This window comes from Zootoca vivipara, chromosome 9 (genome assembly GCF_963506605.1).
Source record: "Zootoca vivipara chromosome 9, rZooViv1.1, whole genome shotgun sequence".
In the NCBI taxonomy this organism is placed as follows: domain Eukaryota; kingdom Metazoa; phylum Chordata; class Lepidosauria; order Squamata; family Lacertidae; genus Zootoca; species Zootoca vivipara.
In genome coordinates this window covers 42,977,263-42,997,813 of record NC_083284.1, presented here as the reverse complement: position 1 = coordinate 42,997,813, position 20,551 = coordinate 42,977,263, and the positions used below count along the sequence as shown (strand labels likewise).

Here is a 20,551-nt window from a genome sequence, read left to right as displayed (position 1 = left end):
ATTTACCAAATCTTAGAGTGACGGTTATACTTACAAAAGGATGTATCATGTTGTAGCTATTCGTTTCTCAAAACAGCCTTCCTATTCAATTCGTGTATCCTTCCTTGACAATATGCCAGCTTTGGAGCTGTGTTAGAATTGCATTGTTCAAAAATGCATAAATAGTAGCTACTCCTGATAGAAGTATGAATGAGATAAGTGCTTTGAAATTCTAATGTCAATCTTTTAATGTCTGTTTAATTCAGCCTCAATAGTATTTATCTTCATGGGCACCATATATAATTTAAGTGAGAATAAATAATTTGTTTTGTTTTCAGAGGCATTGGAAGTTCCCCTATAAGCTGGCAGTGCAAACCATAACCGTGTATGTCATAGTGATTCATAAGTGAAGAAAGTAGTATTGGACTCTCAGGGGGTAAAAAGAGATCTTATGTAAATCTAATTCAAATTTGAAATGGTGGTTTCAAATGCTAAGCCTAACTTTAAACTGCAGGAACATGACATGTTATTTACTTGACAAAATATTGATATGAAACCAGTTTATATTTAGGTATTTCTTGTCTCGTGTTATTTCAGATAGTAGTGCGTATGATTAACTGCTTTGCAAAAGATGAGTGGAAGACAACCCCTAAAATGCTGTAGTTTCATGCTCGAAAAGAAAAGGACCCTAAAATCACAATATTTTTTTATGAATGAAGCGGAGTTCAGATGATCAACCCAGTCATTGGAAAAAGTCTCAAGGGAAGTCACAGGGCTTGTGGGCTAGCACCCCCATTGCTGATGCACTCAGACGCTACACCCTGTTGTCCAGATCTCTGGCGTGCTCCTCTACACAAGGAAGGGGGACCATAGGCCAATGGGGGAACCCTCATGTAAAAGAGCTCTACATGTGTAGTTTAGTACACATGCAGAGTCATATCTGGTATGCTGCGAGCATGTGGGCATTGCTTCTGAGTACAGTGGAATCTCAGTTTACGAACACCTCTGTTTACGAATTTTCGGTTTACGAACACCGCAGAGCCATCTGGAACGGATTAATTCACTTTCGATTACTTTCAATGGGAAAGTTCACTTCAGTTTATGAACGCTTCAGTTTATGAACAGACTTCCGGAACCAATTACACCCATGCTTCGGGTTAAGTACGCTTCAGGTTGAGTACCTTGCGGACCCATCTGGAACATATTAATCCACTTTCCATTACTTTCAATGGGAAAGTTCGCTTCAGTTTATGAACGCTTCAGTTTATGAACAGACTTCCAGAACCAATTGTGTTCATAAACCGAGGTACCACTGTATGTTGGCAGAGGCGGTTGGACCAGCTTGTGTTTCCATGTGTTTGGATTTGGCTTAAAGGGCTGTTTTGTATATTTCAATTTGTGAGGTGAAGTATACACATGTGTTGCTTCTTTCTGCTACACTGGGTAATTTGCAAATTGAATAAATAAGCTCTCTCTGCCATCAAGAGGAGGTGTGTAAGTTTCTTTCTTTTTTTGCATTTTGCATTATGGTGAAAGACACAGTGACTTAGTCATCCTCCTGAATCATGTGGGATGTCCCAATGAGTTATTTCATTTATTTATTGTTGCCCTTCATCAGCAGTGATCTCAGGGCAGCATACAATAGCTATGTAAGCACTATTGTAGCCATAGATAAAGTGCAATTTGAATATAATAATAAATATAGAAGCATTTAAATCTGAAAAAATATATAAACAATTTTATTAGATGTCTCTGCTCCTCCTGCTGACTACCACTGCGTTTATTATTATTATTTTTAGTGATGAGGCAACACTCCATGTTTCAGAGTCAGCTCAGTAACTGTTTCTTAGCAAGCAATGGGGGTTGGACTTACCTGTATTCCAAGATTTCTTGCCTGGTTGATAAAGTTGAATGATGCAAGCTGATGGTACCACATGCAAGTGTTCTCATTGTATATTATCCCTGAGGAATTGTAGTTCCCAGCACTGGACATGGCAAAGAGACACTTGGAAACTGCCAAAACAAATACTCCCAGGAACAAGAGAGGTGTTTAGGTTGGGATGAGGAACATTCGGATTTACAAGGAATAAATGACAGAATTGACCCAAATAGAGATAGATGCAGGTTGGTTATGGGGGCTTGTTATGTTGTTCACAGCAGTCAACAAGAATTTCAACAGTAAGGAGTTTAACAGGCAGCTACAAAACTGAGGCTGGGATGAATCCCCCTGCTCCAAGTTTCCTGAAAATATTACCATCCCACCAGAGTGGGGTGTTGGTTTTCTGTTGTTATACTGGAGAGAAGAGAATTTCCCCTTAAGAAAGGGTGGTCAGCTGAAAGCTGTGGACTTGTGCTCCTTCCAGCTGGTAGGGCACTATTATGTCCACCCTGAGCTGGTTTCATCCCCCCACAAAAAAGCAACAAAAAACCCCCCAAACCTGGCTCTGTTTTGTCCCATTTACAGGATTCTTCTTCTTCTTCTTCTTCTTCTTCTTCTTCTTCTTCTTCTTCTTCTTCTTCTTCTTCTTCTTCTTCTTCTTCTTCCTCCTCCTCCTCTTCTTCTTCTTCTTCTTCTTCTTCTTCTTCTTCTTCTTCTTCTTCTTCTTCTTCTTCTTCTTCTAAAAATCCTTTAAAAATCTGCCCACATTTACACAAAGATGTTAATCAGATGTTCCACGGGCTGCCTCTTTCTTCCTTTAACCTTTTAAACACTGGAAGCTCTTAAGGAAACTCTATATTCATGCAGTAAAAAAGGGGGAGGCTTTTAAAATGCTTCCAGGAGGTGACTGTATATCTTAATATGTAGAACCTTCCCGGGGAATTGTACAGGGGGGAAAGATGGCTGTCCCAAAAAGTACAGTACAGACATGTGTGTAGTTTGGTCTGTTGATTATGCCACTTCTAACATTCTGATCCACATGTGGGCCCAAAGGGTGTGAAATGGGAAGGTTCGCTTTCAAAGGCAGAGAGGACCAGAATCTTCTTCAACCCCTTCCTGGGATGCCTTTGGAGTGATTCCCTTGTAAGTTTTATTAAATAAAACAAACAGAAATGTATCCTCACCTCTCCCCTACCTAATCTTTTCTGAAAGTTTCAATTCGTGAAAGTTTCATTCAACAAAAGGTCAGCAAATATTTTTTTTTAAAAAAAAAATGTTTGGCACTGCTGTATTAAACAGTTTCTCTGTTTGTCGACCAAACATGCTCAAAAAACACTTTTTGCTTTGTTCTTCTTCAACTAAGAATAATCTCTGCTCTGAATATGTTCAATTACAAGCTGAACTGATATTTTATTGAATCAATAAAATTGAAACGGAGATTTTATTGACTCAAAAACCTCAGTTGTGGGCCTAACAAAAGCATTACTATTTTAAAATTGGAAGTTTTACAGTCTGTAAGCCAAAGCTTAACAAAGCCACTCCCCTTCACAGGAGGGAGGGGTTGCGGACTGGCCTTATTGGGTTCCTGATTTGCAGTTTTCTTTAGGAAGAGCATTTCCAGTTTTGACCAACTGCCTACACTCTTTCCTTCACAAAGTGAAGGCTTTTTTTAATTGCAAAGTGTAATACCACATATCCACTATGCAGAAGACTTTGAGTAATGAATATTGGACAAGGCCTCCATCTTACATCAGCAGCCCTTTATTTGTTTGCTGCATGCAGTCTTCGAGAACCTAAGAAAACTATTTTGAAATTTTGAACTTAGGTTATTTTGGTCAGTAAAAGTTCAAAATAGCAACACAGACTTTGGATGAAAATCAGGAAAGAACTTTGAAGTTCTATTCAGCTGTAGTATTCTGTGATGAGAGCCAATGTGGTCTAATGGTTGGGGTATTAGACCAATACCTGGATTCAAATCCCCACTCAGCCATGAAGTTCACTGGGTGACCTCTGCCCATTCACTTAGTTTCAGCTTAACCTATAGCACAGAGTTGTTGTCAGGATAAAACTGGTAGGAAGAGGAACCACGTATGCCACTTTGAACTCCTGAGAGGAGAAGGTGGGATATAAATGTAATTGATGAATAAATCAATAAAGCAGAAAACAGAATACCGTAGATTCATTTTCCAGGGAAAACAGGAAATGCCCAGAAGTCCACACAGATTTCAAACAGTGCCACTTCTTTGAACCCACTTCCTTTAATCTGGGATGCGGGTGGCACTCTGGTCTAAACCACAGAGCCTCAGGCTTGCTGATCATAAGGTCAGTGGTTCGAATCCCCGCGACGGGGTGAGCTCCCGTTGCTCGGTCCCTGCTCTTGCCCACCTAGCAGTTTGAAAGCATGTCAAAGTGCAAGTAGATAAATAGATACCGCTCCGGCAGGAAGGTAAAGTGCATTTCTGTGTGCTGCTCTGGTTCACCAGATGTGGCTTAGTCATGGTGGCCACATGACCCGGAAGCTGTCTGTGGACAAGTGCCGGCTTCCTTGGCCTATAGAGTGAGATGAGCGCCGCACCCCCAGAGTTGGCCGTGACTGGACCTAACGGTCAGGGGTACCTTTACCTTTACCTTTAACACATATATTCACAAGAATGACTGTATCTTGTTCAGTTCATACCTTTTTATAAATAGTCCTGTATTTAATTCTGTATTTAACCTTACAAACAGAGAATATTGTTTAGTACTTTGCTTGTGTGTAGCATCTTAGTTTGAAGCCCACTTTGAATCACTACCTTACAATAGTTTCAAAAGTTACTACCACAAAGATGCAGTGGCTTATGAAACACAAGGGAACAAATATGCTCCTTTTTGTTTGTACTATGACAAAAGAGCACCAGTTTTGAATAATTACTTCATATACAGAAAAGGAGTAAAGTGACATTCTTATTGGTTCACTGTCATAACTTTGTTTTTGCATATGTATGAGGGGGAAAGGTGGATTTATGATCTCAGCCCCCTGTTTGAAGCCAATAAAAAGCATGACATAAATCTCAAGTATTGAGAAACAAATTATGGCATAGATTGGGGGGGGGAATAAAATACAAATTGCTTGAATCTATGAATCATTTGAATGAACCTTTGAAAAATAGTCAAAAAGAACACGGGATGGAAAGGTTAGCAGAAGTAACTTCCATTAGGAGTTTCATTTAACCACACAGTGATTTAGTAGAATAGAAAATCAAACCATTTTAAAATATTGAATAGAACTAACATTAAATTCTAGACAAAAAGCCATGCTGGTCTTTCTCAAGGTCCTTCTTACTTTGTTGTATGTCCCATTGACATATGTCACATCACTGGCTGCCTGTACTTATTTCCTGGTAATGTATAGCAAACAAAGTCTCTATAATAAGCGGGGTTGAATAGACAAAAAACTAGCTATTAAAAGTGGCAATGCAGGGAAAAATGCAATGATTCCTTTTGTTTTCTGTAAATATGGTGTGGTGAAGTCGCTATCTTTCAACAAACAATTGCCCTAGTATGTGAAACATTTCCAATGCAAAAAGGAGTGGGATTTAAAAATAATGGCCACTACTTTACTGATGAGCAGTGCAGGCTGGAGATCCTTCAACTATCCACATAGTTGGCTTCTTCGTAGGAGGACTAGTATCAACCATTTGGCAAATCCTGGGCCGATTTTTTTCCTTCTTCTATGTATCCAGACTAGTCAAACTATAACTTGAGCTGTTTGTTTCTCATGGCCAAATCAAACATGACAGAGGCAGACATGTTTGTCCACATGTCTTCTTTCTTCACATATAAAATGGGAAGTAGGTGGTCTAAGAAGTGTGTGGGTAAGGTGAGCTGAACTATCCACCACCTTACCTGCTCACTGGTTTGCCTCTTTTGGTATTAAAATTTAACCCGCTCTTTCCCTTTTTATTATACTTTTTATCTCACCTTCCTCCTAGGACCTCTGTGAAGCACACATGGCCACCACTGCTTTTATCCTCACAATGGTACTCTGAAGTAGGTTAGACTGAGAGCAGGTTTTTGACACCTGAGGTGAACTACAAAATGGAGTCCTTGGTCCCTCACCACCAGGAAAGAAGGGGTGAGGAAAGATTTACACTGGAAACACAGTTCAAATCAACCTTACCTGATGGTTAAAGCTATTAGTGCTAGAATAAATAACTTGAAAGCTGGTAGATGGATAGTAGCTACGAATACTACAAGTAAAATGGTATCATATTGCAAGCAGTACAATAAATTGCTTGCTATTTTACTCAGGCCACAGAACGTTGTGTGGCTCCATCACAATGGTACATGTCAGGCCATTCAGTGCTAATAATTCCAATAAGATGTAAACTTTCGTTACAGTTTATGGATTGCATTCATGGTCTTCTCCACAAATAATGGTGGATTGAGAGAGAGAGAGAGAGAATCTGTAATATCTCTGAAAATTCTGTTCTTCCTCTAGTTATGCTTCTAAACTTATATTCAGTCACGTTAGTTCGCTTGTTATGTGAGGACAAACCAAAATAATACAGTTTTTATGAATATTTGTAAAGCCTCTGGGAATTTGTAAAATTACAGTGAGTGTCTATGTATGTTCTCTTCTTGGTAAAACTGTGAATGTCATTTCCATGCTGTACAAGTGAGGTGTAGAAAGAAAGGGGGAAATAACATTACTTAGGGTCAAAAGAATACAAACATAACTGTGGGAAATAGCTGGAAATGAGAGCATCTTAATTAGGACTGCTACCTGACTTTTGAAAATGGAAAATGAAATTGTGTGCTTATAGATTGCAGATGATCTAGCTCAAGACTCCCTCCCTTACACTAAACTATCACCATTATTGTACATTATGAGCATAATGACAGGCTTTCAGGCAAGTTGTTTAAATATTGACTTGATTTGTATAGGCTTCTGACTGAGATGGGAAACATGCTGGATGGCTTCTTTAGTAGCATGACTAGAATTGTAATTCCAAGGCTGGGTGATGTTCAGAGTGAACAGGTACTTGCTGAAGGAAATTACTGCTATTATCATGTTGGAACGCTCAAAATAGCATCTTTAACTGTTGCTAGTATCTCTAATATATTTCCTAGCAGATGTGATCTAGAAACATAATGAGTTGGGTCCAGAAAAGGTAGATAAATCAACCTTACAAGGGCTGAAAACATAACAAAAGCACCTGAATCATAGGAGCTCCCAAGTCTGACTTTCTGTGACAACAATTCCACAACTGTGGAAACTCTCCTCTTTCTTCATTCTTATTTGCCTTACAATGAAGCTGGGTGGGGTTTTTTTGGTTTTAATAAACCATTTTGATTAACAGTTCACATTCTGTGTGCGTACAGGGTGGTCCCTCCCATTAGCAGTGAGGCAGTCACCTCAGGTGGCAGATGCTAAGGGGCAAGCAATTGTGATGAGATGCTGGAGTACAGAGCTATCAGGCATGGTCTCTGTTTCCAGTGTTGAAGTAAAGTTCAATATCCAGTCCAGTAGACATCTGGCACCATCTTGCCTTCCCTCAGGCAACAAAGTGTCTTGGTGACCTAAATGCTGTACCCAAGTGTGTGTTTGTGTGTGTAACTAGTAAGAATGGGGAAGCACAGTACCCTTCAGGAAGAGTCAGAATTTATATCCGTGTCTTCCTCAGAGTGGCTAGTTTTGTTTAGGGGGTTTATTTTAATAATAATTAGAGATGTGAAGAAGGTTGGTACAGCTAACAGTTTAATGCAAACTTGATTAATCTTCCTTTCAGTACAGTCGTACCTCGGGTTACATACGCTTTGTGTTGCATACTTTCGGGTTGCGTACTCGGCGGACCCGGAAGCGTTTACTTCTGGGTTCGCTGCGCACACATGTGCAAAAGCGTTCTGCGCAGTTTGCATATGCGCAGAAGCAATCTGCACAGATTGCACATACACAGAAGCGTGCTTTTGCAATTGTTCGGGTTGCGTACTTTTCGGGATATGTACCACACCCCGGAACGAATCAGGTACGTAACCTGAGGTACCACTGTTGCACCTTAGAGACCAACTAAGTTTGTTATTGGTATGAGCTTTCGTTGCATTTTAGTTCATATTATTTATTTATATTCATATGTTATGTAGTATTAATATTATTAATTTTTATCTCATTTTCCCATCTGTATTCCACTTTCTTCTCCAAGGAGCGCAAAGCAACATACAATGTTCAACAATACAAGTGGAAGCTCGATGGAGCAACAGTGGAACAAGTTTCCAAATTCCAATATTTAGGCATATTTTTTCAACAAAACTTGAGATGGAAAGCACAAATTCAATATCTCCTCAATAAGGCTAAAACTGTGTCCCACGCACTTCTCCAGTTTAATTTCACAGATGGGGCTCTGCATGTGCCTTCGGGGTTGAAGGTGTTTAATGCGAGAATAGCTGCCATACTCGATTATGCTGCATCACTTTGGGCTGCTTTGGCAAATTTTCCCCCTCTTGAGACCCTCCAAAATCAATTTTTACTCCACCTGTTGAAACTTCCCTCATGTGTGAGCAATGCAGCTATACGTCTGGAACTGAAGATCCCCTCGCTAGAGACACTTCTGTGGAAACGGGTTTTCAACTACTGGCTAACATTCTGGCACAGATTACCTGATTATTATCTAGCCCAATGTTTATGGTGTGACGAATTCACCAGTCCCTGGGCCAGCAAGATCCATGCCAAGCTTTTGCTTTTTGGAATCTCCCCCCTGGAAGCTTTAAATTTTGATCTTACCACAGCTAAAAAAATTATCAATCAGAGATTGGATGACACAGAGTTGCAACATAATCTTATGTTGGGCGTGGGGGGGGGGGTTCACCTCGGCATATGGGCGTTACTCCCGCACATCACGTTCCAGCTTATTTATCATCCCTCTCTATTGCCAGCCATCGCTTTGCATTTATTAAAGCACGGTTCAATGTTTTTCCCTCCAACGTCTTTCTTCACAGATTCTCTAAGGGCCGAGTCTCAGTTTTATGTTCCTGTGATAACCAGTCAACGGGATCCCTTCAGCACATAGTGTTTACATGCCCTCTGTATAGTGCTGTCCGAAAAAACCTATTGAGTCCATTAGTCCCAAAATTCTCTGGACTTCCAGTAGAGACTCATCTCGCCCTATTATTGCAAGATACTGAACCTTGCAAGTGGCATGATTTTTAACTTCTGCTCTGTCCTATAAGAGGCGAAATGGATTGTTACATAAATTCTGAAAGCTTTTACCGTATCGTTTTTCCTAATTTATATTATCTGTAATTATTATATTTTTAGTTCTATGTTTATTTTATTAATTGTAAAGCAAGTATGTCTCGCTGTGTCTATTTTTATATGTATATGAGCTTAAAGCTGAAATAAATCATTCATTCATTCATACAATGTTCTCTCTTGCCCCATTGTATCCTCACAACAACCCTACTGGTATGAAGTACGTTAAACTAAAAATGAGCAACAAATCCAATGAGCTTTAGTCTTGAACCGAGCCTTTAAAATAGCCTAGTAGTGTTTTTTTCTGGGTTCCCCCCACCCCACAGACTGCCTTGAATAGCTCTAAGGATTTTATATATATTCATCCATTTAGTGGAATCAAGCATGCAAGGTTGTCTCTTATTTCAATTCACTAATCACTGTGATTCATTTAATCTAAAAAATGATGCCCTCTCTATACCAGAATTAATTTGCCATACTTTTCTTCTGTATGAACTTAATTGCTATTTTTAAATAAATAATGGATGTAATTGATGACTTTTAATTATATATTTTTTCATTCCATATAATATAATTTATGTGAAAGAAGCTTGACATGTCAATGGTGACAGGTTTCCGAATGCCCCCTTTACCTCTGTTTAGTGAGCCTTATTAGCTTCTGTAATTGACCCATTCTTCATACTTTAGAACTGAAATTATTTTCAAAGACATATGAAAAATGTCATCATTAGGAAGTGATTGAATTATCTGAGTAAAACTCACATGCATAACGATTACCTGGGTAATTGTATTGACATTTTAAAGTAGAAAATTGAACTCTCATTGGGTAAGTTCAGTGGAACTTTTCACTTTTCTCTCAAAACTGAATTTCAAATTGCTTTATTTTGTTATGCACATGCTTTTCATCAACCAAGTTTGAACAGCTTAACTCCTTGTGCGTTAATGCTGTCATATTGTTCTAGCTTCTGAGTTGTCATTTATGCTAATTATTGATATTTATGCTATGGACTAATTCCCACACTATTCTAGAAAATAACTATTGTATCTAAGCATATGTTGAAGTGCTGGCTGGAAATCTCACATATGGACAAAGCCCAATTTCATTGCATACTTCTGAAAAAACAGTCAAGTTCATCCATTTTCCCCCATTTGCTTAATATCTATATTGTTTAAGATATATATTGATCTAGGCAAAGTTATACATGCTTAAGGGTCAAAATTCAGTTGTAGCATTTGTGCTAACAGAAACAGCCTGCCTTTTGTAGGAAACCATTTTTAAAGATCTAATTCAAATAATCTTAAATATCTTATTATCTTGGCAGGGGGTAACTGTAAGTCAATCGACTACAATAAGATGAAAAACTTTCTGCTGGATCTCCAGAACAGAAGATACATGCTACAAACAAGAGAAAGAAGTGTTGAAGATAAAATGGCTTTGAAGAAATTATTGGTGGATCAGATGTTTAAATATTATGATTCAGACAACAATGGTCTTGTGGACAGCAATGAACTGACACAGGTAAATGCTTTGATTACATTTTTGTTGCTTCATATGATAAGATCTCACCAGGAGATTACATAAGACCATAAGAAAAGCCTTATTGGGTGAGGTCAAAATCCTATCTACTCCAACACTATGTTTGCATAGTCCGCAATTGTGGATCCCAGCAGCAGGCATTCCGATCAATATTGGCTCTGACCGCAGAAGTAGAACATTTTCTAGGAAGAGTAATCACATGTGTTTCAGTTGTTTTTAACACTTTAAAAAATACAAAGTGAGATTGGTTTGTTCCTCACCACATATTATTTCAGCTCCTAAAAGTCTTGCATTTATAGCTTTGTGGGAGTATAATCAGGGCTCTTGTGTCTTTGATTGCAGCAAATACAACCTATACAAATATTCTCTTAACATTAGAAATAAAAGGTCCTGTAGATACTTAATTCACTCTGTTTGTACATCACAGGGACTGGAGGATAAATCCATCTTTATTTCTCAGACAAATGATAGCTAGTCATTTCATTCTAGGCCATCTGTGTATTCTACAAATCCAACATATCATTTTACATGATTGACAGCTTTTGTGCAAGCAGAACCAGCCTGGAATAGTAGCCGGGGTAAGTAAAGTGTAAGAAATATTTGCTGAATGCTGTAGATAAACTTGATTATAGCTGGGTCAAGGTAGTGTCCTTTAGCATCGGTTCAACCTTCTTTATTATGATCACTCACATTATTGATATGCCTTAGTACAGAGATCATATTGCTATGTAGGACTAAAATTTGAAGTCTGAAAAATGTCAACTGTTTTATCTTTTACAGCGGCCCCCACTCCTGAATAAGGTAGGCACAGATTCCATAGAAAGAGACCCTATGTTGCTGTCCATATGACTCAAACCAAGGGAAGGGCAAAAAGCAGTTGGACCCAGTTCTAGATAATCCCATTCAGTACTGAATGCATAGTTCCTAGTGCTGATTTAGTATGCAGCTTGGACGGCATAGTTGATGCTACCAGTCATTGAAGGAGTGGCAAATTTTAATGTTGTCCTACCTCCCTTGTGAGCATGAGATTGGTGGTGGTCTCACAACCATCTGATCTGTTGTTGAGTCAGGAAAAACATTATCCCAATAGCCATTTGTTTCTACCATCCCTATTATTTCAGTATATATGAATGAGCACTCCCAATAAACCCCAGATATAGCACAGGGATAACAATATTTTATGTCCCACCCAGTTGATGGCTGATCAACTAGGCAGCAGAGGAAAGTGGAGTTGGTTCCAGACCCCAAATTTCTATACTGGCTTCTGCTGTTGTGCTGCTGTACCTGGTTCAAAGTGTTAATGCTAAGATGCAAAACCCTAAATGACCTTGGACCCAATATTTGGAGGAACATATTCCCAAGTACCTTTCATCCTAAACTGTCAATTAGTGGGAGAGGCCCTGTTCATGGTCCATGAGATGGATGGTAACACAGAATCACAGAATTGTAGAGCTGGAAGGGACCCCAGGGTCAGCTTGTCCTGCACCCTGCAATGATAGAAATTATTGTCTGTGGTGGCTCCCCATCTTTGGAACTCTCTCTTCTCATCAGATTGTCCCCCTGCTTCAGCCGTGTACACACAAAATCAAAACTCATTTATTTGCCCAGATCTTTGTGGGATAATGAGTGTCAGGTCCCTATCAGAAGCTTTATCCGCTATTGTCTTTGTGATGTGTTGTGATTGTCGTTTCTTTGCCGTTTAAAATTATTCTTAGGTTTCTTTGCTATTTTACGTTGTTAGCTGCCCTGGGCCCCTGGGAGGAAGTTGTTGTTTAGTCGTTTAGTCGTGTCCGACTCTTCGTGACCCCATGGACCATAGCACGCCAGGCACTCCTGTCTTGCGCTGCCTCCCGCAGTTTGGTCAAACTCATGTGCGTAGCATCGAGAACACTGTCCAACCATCTTGTCCTCTGTCGTCCCCTTCTCCTAGTGCCCTCAATCTTTCCCAACATCAGGGTCTTTTCCAAGGATTCTTCTCTTCTCATGAGGTGGCCAAAGTATTGGAGCCTCAGCTTCACGATCTGTCCTTCCAGGGAGCACTCAGGGCTGATTTCCTTAAGAATGGATAGGTTTGATCTTCTAGCAGTCCATGGGACTCTCAAGAGTCTCCTCCAGCACCATAATTCAAAAGCATCAATTCTTCGGCGATCAGCCTTCTTTATGGCTGGGAGGAAGGATAGAATGGGAGGATAGAATGGAAAAAGAATAGAAAGATAGCTAGGTATTTCAAACAATTTACCTCTGTGATTCACAAATTACATAAACCAGAATAGAGGAATGATTAATTTTATATACAATATCTTGGCATAAATAGATTGTGGAGCACAATCTAAATCAGCAAAGTTGGTCAACAGTTCATTATCTTCCCCCAAAGCTCTGGGTTATAGGTTGTGGCTAATAGGATTCATATTGTCACTCCCTTTCTGATCTATTGGTGTAATAAACTTCCCCAAAGCATCTGGTAATAGGATTGCTTAGTAGGCACTGTGGGTATTTTACAACCCCACAGAATCAGACCCTAAATATAATCGTCAATCAAGGGCTATCATGCTGAAAGTCCCCCTGTGAATCTCTGGTGAGGCAAATTTACTTGCATGTTTTCTATGCCATGAAAGCAATTACAATTCCTTGCATAGTTGTAAATTCAATTTCAATTATTGCAGGTGTCAATGTGACTGCTTAATGCTGAGAGGTGGATACTTAGAGTACCAGTTGTTTTATGGGAAGACACAGTGGTAAAATGTACTTTACCAGTGATTCATGCATTTGTTTCGTTACCAAGGAAATATATTTTAATGAAAAGTAAAGCTTATTCACACATTCTCAGGAATGGCATGCAGAATGCACAGACAGGGATATATACAAATGTATGCTATGGTCTGCCTCCATGGTTGGAGAAGTATGTTTCCAGATACTAGTTGCTATTGCACACAGGTCTTGCTTGTGGGTTTACCACAGGTATCTGGCTGGCCCCTGTGAGAACAGGACTAGATGGACCATTGGCAACACCATTGCTATGTAACACCATTCAGAGATGATCTAAAGAAAAACCAGCAAAGCAGCTTTTCTCTCTTGCTTTAATTACAGCATTTCATAGTCTGGACATTTACAGCAAAATACCAAAATGAAACAAGCACGTTTTCAGCCTTGATAACTAACAGGCGAAACATACTCTGAAGTATGTGCTGTTGCACAACTTTGATGCCTGAACTACCAACTCTCATTCTAGCCTACCTCAGAGGGCTGTTGTGAAGATAAAAGTGAAGACAGCCTTGAACTCCCTGGAAGTAAAATAAAGATACAAATATACAACAGCAACAAATAGATGCAGTTTCACAAATCTCAGCAAATCATACATATACACATAAATCATTTTGCCAGCCTTGACTGGAAAAAAAGTTAAAGTACCACCTGAAGGAATATTGACTTGTTGCAACTGTAAGATGTTTAATTATTCTATGGTTGTATTTGCTTATTCGTTTTGCATTTTTCACCTTCTGGGGTTACTAAGTATTAATAAACAGCAGACCAGTGATGACAAGCAGACCAGCAATGGCTATGTGGGAGACGTGGAAAATAGACATGGAGGGACTGCAATGGCACCATTCCCCCCCCCCCAGTAGGAAGGAAATTTCATTCATTTCAAGGCAGTTACTTCTGAGCAAAACATAACAAACGAGTCAATTATGTATTATTCTGTAAAGACAGCACTTGGGAAGTGAATGACATGGGCATGGCCAGTGTATAAGACTCGCATCTGTTGCTGTGCCCACTTTTTGTCTCTGGCCCCACCACTGGCATGTGACCCAGAAGGTACCTCAGGAGGGAGCATGGCACTTAGGCTGAAAAACATTCACTGTCCTTGGTTTAAACCAGTGGTCCCCAAGCCTTTTCAGGCCACTTCCTGCTTGGTTCCATAAACTCACCCCCAGCGCTCCCTACCTCACAAAAATCGTTATTCAGAATAGTGGTTTGCACGACCCACTAAGGAAGTTAATAACACCATAAACTTTGAAACAGTAGTGATTGATTGCACATTTATTCAAAATCCATTGGAATAGATTTAGTTGGATTAATTCAACAAAACAGATTAACTTTCATCCAGTGATACCAGGAAGGATCTTAGACACCACATTTAGTAACTACTTCACTGTTGAGTAAATTCTTAATGTGATGGATGGACTTGATGAAGTGGTACCTGTTTCCCAATGCCTGGTTTAAAGTCACTTAAATCATCACCTACAGCTCCCCCTGCCTCTTAGCAAGCCCCCAGAGGGTGGCACCACCCCCTTTGGGAACCACTGATTTAAACCAAGCATCCACAACTTGCTGTTTTCCATAGGTTGCTGGTTTTCAACTCTCACCAGATGCAGCCAGCATGGGAAATAGGGTGGCGGAAGTTGCTTAAAGCATATAGAGAGCACAGATTGCAGAAAGCTGATTTCAGAGAGAAGAAAAATGTCACCACAATAAAAGCCTCTATCTCAAAACTTGCATAAAAATTGGGGTGGTTTGGGATTAATTATTATTTTTAATGAATTTATATACCACCCTTCATCAAGAGACCACAGGGCAGTTTACAGCATAAAACACAAAATGCATAATATAATCGTAAAAGAAAACAAAGAGAACTCCTCCAAATGTTTCCTCCAAATTCTCATGCTCCTAATTGGGTGGGTAAGGGGCGCTCACTGCATCCCCCCCCCCAACCCGCTTTTTGGCTTTGATAAAACCAGCAGCTTTTTTACGTGTGCTGAAACTGCTGTGGAAATTATACTCAGAATAAAATGAGTCCTACAGTTGAAGGCTGATTTTGCCCATCTTCACAGAGCTCGTTTACATAGGCGATAGTGAATACTAAGGCAGTTCAGACTGTGCTTTTATCAAGACACATTTGATAGGTAAGACACTTAGAATCAAAGGACATAAAATTACATTCCTGGTGGTCTTTCTGAACTCCTCGAATAAACATTCATTTGCAAAACCAGAAAGAGAACAAGCACCTTCTATCCTCTCATTCCATGCTGGATCATTAAACAAACACAAGTCTGTCTCCGAGTAGGGTAAATTTACCAAGGAAATTTTTATTTTTATTTTTTAAGCCAGTTAAGTTGCAATGGAAACATCCTTACTAACCTTTTTTTAAAAAAATGAGGGCAGTGTAGGCATTCTTTATCATCCAATTTTGACTGACAGCATTTTTTAAAAAATAAACAGAATGAATGTAAATACATTATAATTGCTTTTTCTGCTTATAAGGAGCTACCTTTGTTTGCGAGAGACTGACATTTTTAGTGCTGGTCTGAATGTTATCCAGCAAATATTTTTGGTGTGAAAGAAGTGGGTTGGGGCCCGGGAGGGGAGGTTTTTGCAAATGCTGAAATGCTTTAAAGGTGGTCTGTTTTGCACAACTGGTGTTTACTGGCGTTCACAGCCTATGTGAGCTGCTGCTTCAACTTTATTGTTTTAAAACTACTTTTTAAAAAGTAACACCAAAACCACCAGGCAGCTGCTCAGATCCGGGTACATGATGGTGTCACATGCATTTGTTAAGTAAGCGGGAAACGAGAACTTTCAGCTCAGATTTAGGGAGGGTTGGCTTAAAACACAGTGAGGTCATTTTATCTTGCTGTGTTTCAAGGAGAGGGGGTATTTTCACCCAATGCACATTTCCCTGTGCCTGTAACACACACACACCCAGTCAAGCAAGCTGAGCTGTGCAAAGTGCCCCTGCAGTCAATCAGCACCAAGGTCAGTGGCTAAATGCTGTGTCGGCCCTAGAAATGTTCTCAGTCTCAATGCCAGGGCCAGTGGCTCCTGGACACCAGCTAGCTACACTGCAGTCTTCCACCCCGGTGGTTCCAAGGTGTCAGCAATGATGGCTCTCCCAGAATGGAGCTGGCCATCAAAATGGACTGAGCGGTGACAGTAATCACTTTAATTCAGTTGTTTCCTTAGTTTACGTAGTCATTTAAAGGTACCTATCACAGGGGCTGTAAGAGTAGTACACAGGCTTTGCATTCAGAAGGCCTTGAGTTCAATTTTCAGCACCTCCTGGTAGCATTGGGAAAGACCCCTGTCTTAAATCCCAGAGAGCCACTTCCACTTGGTATCAACAATATTTAGCTAGATGGAACCAACAGTCAGATTCTGATGATCCTAGAGACTAAAGAGAATTAGAGCTGGGTATCAGCATTATGTCGACGAACAATTTCCATACAGTCTTAATCCTGCATTTTTGTGTAAAGTTTAATAAGCACGGGAATGAAGGCAGAACCCTGTAGAATTTCCTACAGGATATTTCCCATGGGACAGGACAGCAGTTAACCGGCACCAATTTTTGGTACCTTTTCGTAAGATGGGGTGAGAAACAACGTAATCCAGTGTTCTAATTCTCAACACATGCATGTGGTCCAGAAGGACAGCACAGTTTATAGCAAAAACTGCTGAGAGGTTGAGGGCAACCAAGAGGATCGTAATTCACCTACCTCTTTTCCAATATAGGCTGTCTTTCTGAGCAGCAAAGGTAGTTTTAGTAGCTGTGTAAGTTATGTGGCCTATAATGGTGATGATAAAGTTGCCTGATTTTTCCTGATTCCTCGCTGTCACAGTAGGTCACAGACCACATCTCAGGCATTTCCAGAGGGTCTACCAAACAAGAAGTGGGGGAAGGGTGACATACTGGAGCAGAAGTGGTAGGAAATTCCCCTTGGATAACTACCACTGCATTCAAGAAATATTAGGTGCCACACTCTGACGTTTGCATTAGAATGCTAGTGGCAGAAAGGAAGGGCTTGCTATTCTTCTTCCATGCATGGTGAGGATATATTAGACTCTCTCAGTTTTCTGGGAGCAGTATCTATAACAAAGGTGAGACTGATTATCCTGACAAAAAAAAAATGCCTTTCAACAATCCAAAATGCATAGTTTGTATTTCATTGTTAGCTCTTATTGTATGTCCATAGAATTCCAAATCTAAATGTGCATAATAAATGAAAATGTATTATTATTTTTTATGAATGGCACTATATAATTACAAAGCAACTTGAAATTTCTGACTTTACACAGTTCTAGTTCATTGCCCTACAGCATCCTTAAAATGATCTATTAAATGATATTAGGAATACTTAATTATTCCATTCAACTCTTAGAGCTCCAGTGTAATTTCATGGTTATACTTTTTCTTGTCAGGTAATAAAACAGGATGAGCTTGGCAAGGATCTGTCTGACTGCTCTCTTTTCGATCTCTTGAAATATGATGATTATAACGGTGACAAGCACTTAGGCCTGGAAGAATTCTATAGAGCATTTCGTGAGTACAATTTCTGGTTTTATCCCCAAATTTCCCTCGGTGTATGATTTAAAAAAAAACCTTGGTGTAATATTTGAAACAGATCTTACAATTTTGCAACTTTTATTGAACTGAGGCCTACTACAATAGAAGCCCACCCTTATTTAAGTATTTATTAAGATAACGGAATATTTGACGACTATCTTCTATCTCACAAATGCTGGTATAAAACCAATAACAAATAGCATGAATGAAGAATTTTTCTGCACATACTGACTGCTTATGCAAAGGTGATTGGTGTGGAGACTGGAGGAGAAGGGTTCATGTTATTTTGGTTTTTGGTTTTTTCCCCCAACCTGGCACCTTCCAGTTGTTTTGGGCTTGAACTTCCATCACACCTGACCATTGATCAAACTGCCTGGGACTGAGTGGGAGTTATAGTCCAAAACATTTGGAGAACATCTGTTTGCAGAAGACTTATCTACTGGGTTGGCATTCAGATCTGTGCACATTTAAATCCAAATCTACAAAACCGACCCCAAAACAATATATGAACTGAAACAGAGCCAACTTTCTAAATTCACACTTGTCCAAAATTTGCAATGCAATTCTCCAACCAAACTGTACTTACAAACATGCTTTTATTATTGGAACTTGTGCATAAAAACATTAGTTGAATAACATACAGAAATGCAATATATCAAAAGAAATTGCATGCAAAAATGTGTACGTTAGTCAAAACTGTGTATATAAATGTCTTTATGAGGAGAAATTCACACAAAAATGCTGATGAATTTGCATGAATGTTGTTGTTTTTTAAGCAAAGTGCTACAGAAACATGGGGAACCAAAGTTAAGCATGGGAAAATGAGAAACTGAGAGAACCAAAATTGGAAGACTATAGTGGATCTTGCTCTCTTATCTTTTTTGCTTTCTCGTTATTCCAAATCTTGGAGAACATCTACTTACCACAGACTCTTCCCCCCACCTCACTTGCCAGACCCTTCTGATTATGCTGTGTGACACCCTTCTGTTTTACTTCCTTTCTGTAAATGCATAAGATCATAGTAAAGGTAAAGGTAAAGGGACCCCTGACCATTAGGTCCAGTCGCAGACGACTCTAGGGTTGCAGTGCTCATTTCGCTTTACTGGCCGAAGGAGCCGGCGTATGACTAAGCCACTTCTGGCAAACCAGAGCAGTGCACGGAAACGCCGTTTACTTTCCTGCTGAAGCAGTATTTACGTACATGCATTGCATGCTTTCAAACTGCTAGGTTGGCAGTGTTAATTAATCTGTAAAAACTAGTTCTCTTTGCTTCCAGTCAGTAGCATCAGATTATACCTCCTGTTTATCTATAAGAATGAAAGGAAAGGAGAAAGAGAGAAAACCATTTTCATCACTCTGATTGAGGGTACAGAGGCTACTAGGTAATCTGTTTAAAATTATCTTGATTTTAGCAAGCTTATGTAGTTTTGATTGTCCTTAGGCAAGCTTACTAGCACAGTGCTTGAGAACTTCTGCCATATGTTTACAGACCATGAAAAATAATAGCCTGAAAAATATTTGAATATAGGGGTCGGGGGGGGGGGTCTACAACTGAAAATATACATTTCAATACTAGTGTTTGGGATTCAGGGTCTTTAGGAATTCAGATTTCCTTTAAGTTTCCTTTCTGAAGTCAGTTAGGCAATTAAATTCTGTTTAAATATGCAGACAGGACAGGAGTGTGAAACCATCATGATTAATTATCACTATTGTTTCATTAGCATTTCCTAGTAGGGGAGGGTTTTTTTTCAGCAGTGTAGTTAATTAGAGCTTTGACTGTCATCTGAAGATGGTAAATTCAGAATCAAACATGACTGAAAATTACTTTGTGAGTTTTATGATTTGGCATCTCTAAGCCAATAGGGATTTGGATTCTGCAGCTCAAAAATCAATTTTCTTTTAAATAGTTTTTAATGGGACTGTGCTGAATTTTCTCCATTTTCAGTACAAAAACAATGCTTCCTAAAGCTTACCTATTTGACACTGGTTCATTGTTCATAGCCCTGATCAGCTATGTGTTTAGCACATTTTTATAAATATACATGTCTCATTATGTGGTAAATTAATGTAATTGAGGGCAAACTAAGCTAATTCAGAATGAGAGAAATCTTATTCAGAAAACATCACTTTAAAGGAACTTCATAGGAGCTCAGTGACGTTCTCACATAATCGTATCTTATGGACTGCTTAATGACATCTCTATCCCTAGGAAGAACAGTGTTTTTAGTATCCAACGTCCAGCTATTTGCAAAGATGCTCAGAATAAAGTACTGCTCCCACTATCTGATTGACAGGTGTGCATACATTTTGCTGCTTGACTATATTTCAGGGTGGCATGTCTCTGTACGGCTCCCCAGTGAAAAGGAAATGGTGGGGGGAATCATGTGAAGGATTTCTGAAAGGAAGCACATTTCAGATAAAGGAGAAAATGTTACTAAAAATGTCCCCAATTTTCTCACTATTACAAACATTTATGTTAAATTAGAAGTGTTTGAAATCTACTTGGTGCTCTCATGCATAAAATTTTGATCACCACAGTACACAACTTGATTGGACAAACTTGAAATGAAACAAAGTGTACTGATGAAGCAA

The 20,551-nt window shown here is 39.3% G+C and overlaps 1 protein-coding gene across 4 annotated transcripts in view; it reads left to right on the top strand.

Annotated features, from left to right (window-relative positions):
• Positions 1-20,551, top strand: part of FSTL5 (follistatin like 5) — a 300,362-nt gene that overhangs the window by 147,008 nt on the left and 132,803 nt on the right. For 2 of the 4 annotated variants that reach the window (XM_060278679.1, XM_060278680.1), the window contains exons 5-7: positions 10,409-10,605; positions 11,404-11,424; positions 17,815-17,935. In XM_060278679.1, the coding sequence (XP_060134662.1) occupies positions 10,409-10,605; positions 11,404-11,424; positions 17,815-17,935 (339 nt within the window). The remainder of the gene's footprint in view (positions 1-10,408; positions 10,606-11,403; positions 11,425-17,814; positions 17,936-20,551) is intronic. The other 2 variants (XM_060278681.1, XM_035112814.2) reach the window with 1 other exon arrangement.